A 9,479-nucleotide genomic window follows, 5' to 3' on the forward strand; every position below is an offset into this window, starting at 1 on the left:
GCGTAAAAATACAGTATAAGTCATTATAATCCATAATTATGTCCCTACTGGATGCAACGAATGCCTCGTTTGTAATGGGTTTTCATGTTTTTGTGTCGTTGCTCCGGCCGGACACGGCATCAACATATGGTGAGGGGCGTAACATTTCCGTCTCACGCTTGAGGTATTCGGCCAATCACAACGCTCTGGATAGCTGGCCAATCAGAGCACACCTCGCTTTTTCAGATCGATGAGCTTTGTAAAAATCGACGCGTTTCAGAAAGGCGGGGCATAGAGGAGAAACAACAATGTACAGTATGTGGAAAATAATGTGTTTTTTTAACCTTAAACCGCATAAACACATTTCATTACACCAAATACACAAAATAATGTTCTTTTTAGCAGCATCATATGACCCCTTTAATAATCTTTCAAAATAGTTAGGGAAATAAGATGTGTTTTGTGCAGCCTTTAGCTTCAGAGGCCATATCATCTCATCATCTCCCACGCACAGGAAAACAGCAAACAATACAAGAAAAAGCTAACATGTCAGTGGGTGAAATGAGAAGCAGTTAACCACATCCCTGAATGAGGCCTTCACACTTGCTTTTTAGATATGTAAATTTTAAGTGTGAAAACGTCACCACAGAGCACAAGAAATGAAATGTGTTTTACATTACAGAAGCATGCTTTGCATTTGCACCATGATTCAGTGCAATTGTCAGAGTATTGTCAAAAAGAAAGCATATTTAAACCTATTTCTATTTTCTCTTTTATAGTCTAAAATATATTCTGAGAAGACCTTAATGGGGACATTTTGTAAAAGGATAAAATTAAAACTTTGCGATTTAAAATAAATATTTTAAACCATAAGAATTGATAGGTGCACAAACAATCAAATATATAAATGTCTTTATTTTCACTTTTATTTTCTCATAAAAAAACATACACAAAACGGAATAATTAGCCTACTCTATATGATACTCTTTCATTGAGCTCGAAGACAAACAACACACTTTTGTTTTAGCCTACTTAATGGTGCACTAAATTAATTTCACCCATAAATGACAACACAAATATATTTACAAACAATGTACATGCAGACGAGGAAATTTCTTTTTTGCTAATTTAACATATTGTGAAGTTGTGGAAGCAATGGAATGCGCACATGTGAGTGGGGCTAGTGCCATCTAGTGGTTGCTGATTTTCTTTGGCTCAGCGGCGCGTGGATCACGAGCTGTGTGTGTGTGTGGATTGGGCAAGGCTAAAGGGAGGAACGAAAGTCTCAAAATTCAAATGAATCAAATATTATCGACTCATGCACGCGTGTCGCCTGACCCACAAATGCACATTTTAATCGCTAACGATATATTAAGGCAGAACAGACCATTTTTATTCACAAACATGTCTGTATTTATACAAATCGCTACACAATCATTTAATCCCGAATTCCACAGACTCAAATTGAAAGGCATTTGTTTGTGGTTAGTAAGATACATGTATAAAATGTATGCAGTACATGGATAATTGTGCGTGCATCTATTAATCATTTTGAGTCTAATATCATCCCATACTTGTGTCGCTTCGCTAAAGATAGGCGCCTAGTCTTTTTTTGACGGACGCCGCGTTCAAGCCGCACAGCAAATACAAAATAAAAAGTCAAAATATATACCCTACAAAACTGGCACAATTGTAAATAAGTTAGTTGTTTTAAAAATGCGAAAGTGTTCATTTGTTTTGAAAAATGTCTTGTGTTGGTACTGTTTTAAAAATGCTTAAAATGCTCTGTAGACTTTCCAGTATCAGAACAAATGCCAGTGTTATCCTCCTGCTCACGGGCACTGGAATTTCGTGGGGAAAACATGGAAATAATTTGTCGTTTTATCTTGCAAAGATATGCTTTCTTCTTCTGTTTTCCACACACATTTTTATGAAAATGGATATAGTACTTTTTTTTTCTGGATTATAATATTTTTTTTTTCGTCTAAAAAAAAAAAGGTTTCATCTGAAACAGGCTATAAAGCAATCAAGGTCAAGCGCAAAGCGCGCACATTAGGATGGGTGACAAGTGAGTTTGTTTCGAGTTTGTATTGTGCATTTTCCAGCAACCACGCCGCTAGTTTCACTTTCGCTTTAAATATTTAGGCTGGGCATTTATAATATATGTTTATAGTGAATGCCACTATAATTTGTGTTTGTTTTTTTCTTATATTTTCGTTCTTTTTTTTCTGTTCTGAACATTGCTAAATTTACAGGATTTGTTTGTGGAGTGTGGAGAATATACATGTAAAGCAATCAAGGTCAAGCGCAAAGCGCGCACATTAGGATGGGTGACAAATGAGAAAAGGCAAGTGAGTTTGTTTCGAGTTTGTATTGTGCATTTTCTAGCAACCACGCCGCTAGTTTCACTTTCGCTTTAAATATTTAGGCTGGGCGTTTATAATATATGAATGCCACTATAATTTGTGTTTGTTTTTCTCTTATATTTTCGTTCTTTTTTTTCTATTCTGAACATTGCTAAATTTACAGGATTTTTTTGTGGAGTGTGGGGAATATACATGTTTCTAATGTTTGTAAACGTTTAGTTTATTTTACATTTTTTTGAAATGAAATGATAAAATGTGTCAATCAATCGACTTGTACACCAATGCAACTTATCTGTGTGTCATAAAGTGCTCATAAAAAATAGGTAGAGATGGTACAAGAATAGAACTGCCATACATACAGTACAGTAGTAAGTGAGTGTCAATTTAGACTAAGGCAAATCACGGTTTGGAAGATGTACTCGATCATTATGTAAGTAAAAAAAAAAAAGTTACAGTGTAGCATTTTTGAGTCAATATTTTGCGTTGTAAATCATTACATAAATTAACCTCTGAAGACTTAGCGCACAAGTTGTAAGGACTATTGTTTATGGAACTTGTATGGACTTTGACATTCTGCCTAAGATCTCCTTTGGTGTTTGACAAAAATAAAGAAAATAATACAAGTTTGGAAAAACATGAGGGTGAGTACATGACCAAATTTTCATTTTAAGCAAGCTGTTTCTTTATGACACTCCTACCATCACAGTATGGCTTATGAAAATCATTCCATTAAGGCCCCATGTTACTGTCTTTCAGTGAACATACAAGCATCTCATTCCATTGGTCGGTACGGCTCTTCATTTCTCTTGCGGTGCTGTTTATTCCTAGGGCGAGGTAAGGGAGGAGGATATTCCTCATCGTCCTCAGGCGGTGGTGGAGGTCGAGCGCGGATCTGGGCTTTGGGTTGAGTCTGGGTTTGTGTTGGGGTTTGTGGAGATGGGTCTTCTTGCGGGATGGGGGGCACCGGTTGCCCCCTAGCAGTGTGTTTGGATCTGGCTGTACCATTAGGAGCTTCATCTTGAAAAACCCTCAGCCTGAACTCATCTTCATCTGGACGATATCAAAGACAAAGATGTTCATAAAATTGTCATTTTTTGAGACTGTAAAGTTAATCTGTTTTGTGTAATTTAATTGAATTTTTTTATATCATGATATATATATATATATATATATATATATATATATATGTGATATCACATTATTAAATTTAAGGTAACACATACTGCAATTAAATTTATATTCATTTGCATAATATTTATCTAGAAATTTTAAATAATGCTAAATTAAATATAAAATAAAAATAATTTGAAAATAAATCTATCTGAACAAATTATTTGAATTTGATAAAAACAATCTTTCTTGCAAACCAGATGCACTTTAGATATCAACTTCTTGATTGTGTAATCAGCACTTAGTGATCTTTAAAGTTTGTATGCTGCAATTATATTTTCTCAAATAAAGACCAAGTAATGCAAATTCTACATACAGTAGACAATCAATATAATAATCAGCCTTGGTGATATACTGGATAACCACTAGTTATAGGTGATTCTTATAAAAACCTGTAAAGTGCTGATTGTGTGGATTCTTATACATATATGTATATATATATATATATATAGACTATATTTAAGATTTGGCATTTAAATACACTGATGATTAAAGCTCAACAAGAACAGCGACAGTTTGATCGGTTTCCCTTTTGTTAAAAATACAAATGCTCATTGGATAATTTCAAAGGCGATGAAAACAAACTCTTACCCTGTTCATGCTTCTTTCGCTGGCTACAGCTTCGACACGCACAGATGACGAGAACACATATTAGCAGCAGCAGAAGGGCTCCTCCACCTGCTAAAATGCTCACCATGATCCAGAAATCAAAGCCAAAGAGTTTATCAAGACCTGATCGTTTACTTGTAGAACCTGCAAGACAGGAAAAGATGTCATGAAATCAGTAACAAACAAGTGGATCATTAAAAACATCTATTTTAAGCTGTTAAAAATCCTAAAAAAAAAAATGCATCATGCATAATAATGTACAGGGCAATGTTATATCATGAGACTGTCCTTAAAGTGCACAATAAAAGTCAAACCTTTGGACACGCTTGATTGAATTTGCTCCTAATTATCTTAACTTTTTGATTTAAAAGCTTCTGTTTAAAAGCTTGGAATTAGTTTTGTAGTAACTGTGTAAATCGTGTATACATTTCATTTTATTGACTAATGCTGAAGGACGTAAAAGCATTAACAAGTGTGCAGCATATATTTTCCTCTTTCAATAAATGCTTAAAAAACATCCCAAGATGCTCTTTGTGGAGTTGGTTGAGAGCTGGAATCTACAGCACGACTCAATACAGTACCAACAAACTACTTTTAATGTATATGGGTTGTATTATTATTTTTTTTACTTTGCATAGTTTTGTAGCTTGCAAAGATAAGGGAATGTCAGGCATGTTGGCAAACTCAAAAACCATCGAGTTTAAATGGACACTCGACCTTTGACATGAACAACAAGGATGCATTTTCTCCTTCCTTTTTAAAAGTTAATAGGACTATTTATTTTGCTATCTTAACTTATCTTAATCCTATCTTTAATTACCACGTCTCGGCTTAAAGTACATTTGAATTGAATTCAACTTGAAATCTGCTGTTGTATTAGGTGACAAGTTGTATATTTGAGTTATCTTAATATGTGCAATCCAGGGAAGTTATTCTAATGCGAAAGTTTAAGTTGTGATAGCTAATTGCAATAAATTTTTTTTTACAGCGAATAAGTGTGTCCAAACTTTTTATCTGGTAAAATACTTGCGATATCTTCAGTTAACAGAAAATACTGTTGTTGTTTTTGTTTGTTTTTGTCATTATTTGATGATTGTATGTCAACAGCGAAAACAGGAAATGGCCAGACCAAAACCAGTGCGTATTTCATTAAACAAAAGTGAAATCATTGAAAGTCATATAATCATTGAATTAGACCATTAATTCTACTAGAGCAGGACATCTTAATTTTTAATGTCAGTATTTAAGGTCAGGTCTGTTCAAAACCCAGAAAAAACATGATTTAGTGGCTGTCTTTAAGACAAAATAAAACACAAGAGCATTTAAAAAAATAAGTAAATAAATATAATGCAAAGCATGTGAAATAAAAAATGACTTGCATGATACTCTAATGCTGTCACTTTGGACACTGCTGACAGGATTGCTTACATTGCATGAGTACTGTTTATTCTCCTGTTCTTCAGTAAATGTCAAGAACAATTTAGGTTTTTTTAGGATGATTTTGCCTTCTTTATACCAGGATACAGTCAGATCTTTATGGTCTCCAGTTTCACAGGTGAGAGTAGCGTTCCCATCTTTGCAGTTGATCGTCACCGTAGGTTTAGGAGCCTTTGCTGTGACAGAAACATGGTGGTTATTTTCTACTACTGAAACTACAATAGAAATGTACAGTCTTATTTTGTTATCATTCACATTGTGTACAAATATTTGTCATCTTACCATAAACTTTAATTTCCTTTTCTCCAGAACCAATCTCTGTACCATCTTGATTAAAAACAGTGTATTTATATTTGCCGTTGTTCTTCAGACTAACACTTTTAAATGTTAATGATACATCTTTTTCCATAGTTTCAGCTAGAGTGTTTGACTTGATCTTCCCATTTTTCCAGTGAATTAAGTGTCCGCTAGAGAGATGGATCCATTTGATCTCATTAGAGCGGTCAGTTTTTGTTGGCAGCTTAATGGTGCAGGAAGTTCCCTCTCGTAGTTCTGTTTCAAATTTCTCTGAAACTATAACAAATAAAGTGATATTAACATTTTATAAAACTCAACAGGGTTCAAATGCTCAAATGTGGTTTACTATGATCAATAAACATCAACATTTTAAAGAATGAATATTTCTCAAGGTGGTTTTCTTTTTAAAAGTCAATTTCCGTTTAGACATTAACATTAGACAAAACTATTGAACAGTTTAATATTCTGTTCTTACATTATTGACTATAAAAATGATACAGCTCATTTAACACACACTGATTCCTTTAACAACACGGCCTGTCATCACACTGTATGGGGGGAGCTGTCACACATGGGGACCTGCAATTGAAAAGCCCGTTACAGGCTTTTCATCAGAATACAAACAGTAAATATATTATGAAACAGTAAAAAAAAAAAAGAGTTAACTTAAAAATACCAAACCAATGTTATGACCAACAGGAATTAAAATAAATATAAAACAGTACAACTTATGTCCTGATCTGACATGTATTAAAACAAACAAACAAATAAAAGCCCTGTCCTGAAAATACAGTACAATGATTGTGTTCAAATCTGCCTTCATTATATAGTGACTCGTGTCTTTATGTATGTTAGTGTGGTTCTGTTAACCTATTTATCCAACAAATATTAAAAAAAAAATAATGATGATACTGGAATTTAATAATAAAAAAAATGTTTAAGAAAGTTTTGAACCTGATGTTTGAAACCAACAAATTGGTGCTTAATAAAATGAGCATTTGTTAAATAAGACTTTTGACACAAAACATTTTAGTTAATGAAATCTTAGTTACTTTTTAATATTTTATCGTTACTCTATGCTGACGTCTCCCTGAGACAAAAATAAAGGTTTCAAAGGGGAGTTTTGCAGCGATGCAATAGACCATTGTGGGTCTCCAAAGAACCTTTCAGTCAAAAGGTCTTAATATAACCTCTTTTTTTCTTAGTTTTAAAAACATTTTAATGGTCTAAAGAAGCATTTTCCACTATAAAGAACCTTTTGTGGAATGCAGAGGTTCCATGGATGTTAAATGTTCTTCATGGAAACTGAAAAAAAAAAAAACTTTTAAAGCACCTATTTTGAAGAACTCATAACAGAACCAGTAGCCGTGGTCTCCCCTATAATTTGGCTATTTATCTATATATTCTATTATGTCTATATTCTATAATGCCCAAAAATGACAGCAGAAGTACAGTTGTAGTCTCCACTGTAAAAGTGCATGTGTTGCCTTTAGGAGATATTTCTACCTGGTCAGACTCTTGAATGACAAATGAATTTAGATATCCCTATAAAGTAAATTTTTAAGTTAACTGACAAAACATGAGTTACAGTGATTATTTTCACATGATTTTCAGTCATTATATTGATAGAAAATAACACAATGTGCATGAGACCAAAGCTTAATGTGGATTACTATCCTTAAAATAAAATGTTAATCATATTGTAACGTTCGATCTCAACAACAAAATACATTAAGGCCAACAGTAAAATCCCTAAAACTAAGGGGAAAAGATCCATTTCACTCTAGTCTACTAACATATCTATACGAAATGAAATCACAACTTACCAGTGAGTGTACCAAAGCCACAGAAGAATAAAAATAAGAGACTGTATTTGCAGCTCATTGCTCTTCTGAAAACAGCCAAATGTTCCAGAACCTTTTGACAATCAATTGGAGGAAACAGAAAGAATTTCCTGTTTGCGAACGGAGTTGGCGGTTACGCAGACAGAACCATGAACTAAAGATGTCAGTTGTGTAGTTGGAGGCAGAAATTGACATTGTGCATCACAGGTGTGGAAGGATCTATAAGGATCTATTTATCTATAAATTGGCCAGCTATTTTTATCTCAATCCTGCGGACGAGAAAGATGGGAAGCACTGATTTAAAAAAATATTTTATGTGATTTAGGTAGATAGAAAAAGTATATAGAAAGGCTTGCTCTGAGTGCGATACAAATAATCCTATATACTGGATCAATCTAGGACACTGTTTTTCATCTGGTGGGTCACGACCTAAAAATGACTTCTGTTCGAACTGTGGGAGGAAACATCAATGGCTGTGTGTCAAACTCCACCGTATATTTTGGTAAAAAAATTCATCTGTCATTTTGCAAAATGGCAAAGTACAGTATTTAGCCCAGTGTGTTTATGCTGGTCTGATGCATCACACTTTCTGTGTGAGTCTACGTCTTGCTATTGATTTGACATATTTCTGGACATTTTATAAGACAAAATAAATTAATAAAACAGTAAATCAATAGCCTTATAAGTATAATAAAATCCTTGCCATTTATATATCAGTGATGTTGTGGTTTCTAAAATAATTGCATGACAATTTAAAATTCATACAATACTGCCATCTTCTGGACAACTTCCCTTTTAAAATGATTTTATACAGTACCATCGACATCAACAGTAAAGAGCAGGAACAAAGATTCACCTTTGTTATGGGTATTGATGGATATTGATTATTATATTAATATTAATACTGTTAAAGCATTGTATTTTTACTATAATGGTTGTTTTTACATAGCCTCACTTACAAAAAAACAAACAAACAAAAAAAAAACAGTTCCATTGTAGAATATTGGTATCAGATTGTAATTTGGTACTTCATGCACCTTGGTATTTACATAGTAATCCAAGGTACTTCCAAGATTACCACAATACTATCATGGTACATGCCAAAACATGTCCAAACTGTTTTTTTGCAAGGTGTGTTTGATTTCATTTTGTTTTCTCTGTGAATTGATCATTCATACTTTTTTTTCATTGTTTACACAGCGGGTCCCCACACCTGTGATAAAAACAGGGGAAGATTAAAGTTAACCCAGCTGCTGTGTTTTTAAGATGAGTACAGTAAACAAACAAACAAAACAAATAAACAAAAAAAATCATTCAGTTAAATACCCCAGAAAACCACATAAAGATCAGGATATTAAGCGGATCTTGGTTAGATCTGTTTTCTTGATCTGTCTGATGCCGCCTAAACAAAGAAATTTGACAAATGCATTATCTAACATAGTCAAAATAAACAACAATAAATTATGCATTAAATGTGTAGTTTATTATCAGAACCTGCCTGGTACTCAACATGTTGAAGGGTGCTTTCACCCACAAAAAAGGTGGTCTCGGTTCGATTGAATCGAACTCAAGTTCGTTTCCCCCCTTGGTGCGGATCTTTTGGGCAGGTGTGAATACAGCAACCGCACCGAGACCCAGCTGAAGAGGTGGTCTTGGTCCGGTTCCTAATGAACTCTGGTACGCTTGAGAATTTCTGTCCAATGAATGGATGACCTTAGCACACGTGTGGTTTTGTTTACAATTTCTGGTTCACTTGCAAAAAAGGCAGTGTGAAAGC

The 9,479-nt window shown here is 33.9% G+C and overlaps 1 protein-coding gene across 1 annotated transcript; it reads right to left on the reverse strand.

Moving 5' to 3' along the window:
* Positions 1 to 2,733: 2,733 nt before the first annotated feature.
* Positions 2,734 to 7,751, reverse strand: LOC107717920 (natural killer cell receptor 2B4-like). Its single transcript, XM_016524823.1, has 5 exons — positions 7,685 to 7,751; positions 5,844 to 6,134; positions 5,504 to 5,737; positions 4,107 to 4,268; positions 2,734 to 3,395 (listed from the first exon to the last, which is right to left on the reverse strand). The coding sequence occupies exons 1-5, from the start codon at positions 7,740 to 7,742 to the stop codon at positions 3,118 to 3,120; spliced, it is 1,023 nt and encodes a 340-aa protein (XP_016380309.1). The 5' UTR covers positions 7,743 to 7,751; the 3' UTR covers positions 2,734 to 3,117.
* Between the last annotated feature and the right edge of the window lie 1,728 nt (positions 7,752 to 9,479).

Source organism: Sinocyclocheilus rhinocerous, unplaced genomic scaffold (genome assembly GCF_001515625.1).
Source record: "Sinocyclocheilus rhinocerous isolate Xijiao unplaced genomic scaffold, SAMN03320098_v1.1 scaffold3621, whole genome shotgun sequence".
Classification (NCBI taxonomy): Eukaryota; Metazoa; Chordata; class Actinopteri; order Cypriniformes; family Cyprinidae; genus Sinocyclocheilus; species Sinocyclocheilus rhinocerous.

What these genes read in the sequence shown, in the direction of transcription:
- LOC107717920 (XM_016524823.1), bottom strand. Translation starts at nt 7,742, where the DNA reads ATGAGCTGCAAATACAGTCTCTTATTTTTATTCTTCTGTGGCTTTGGT. An exon ending in TGGCTTTGGTACACTCACTG is followed by an intron (nt 6,135 to 7,684) that starts GTAAGTTGTGAT and finishes TATTTGTTATAG; the next exon opens with TTTCAGAGAAATTTGAAACA. An exon ending in GCGAAAGAAGCATGAACAGG is followed by an intron (nt 3,396 to 4,106) that starts GTAAGAGTTTGT and finishes GATATCGTCCAG; the next exon opens with ATGAAGATGAGTTCAGGCTG.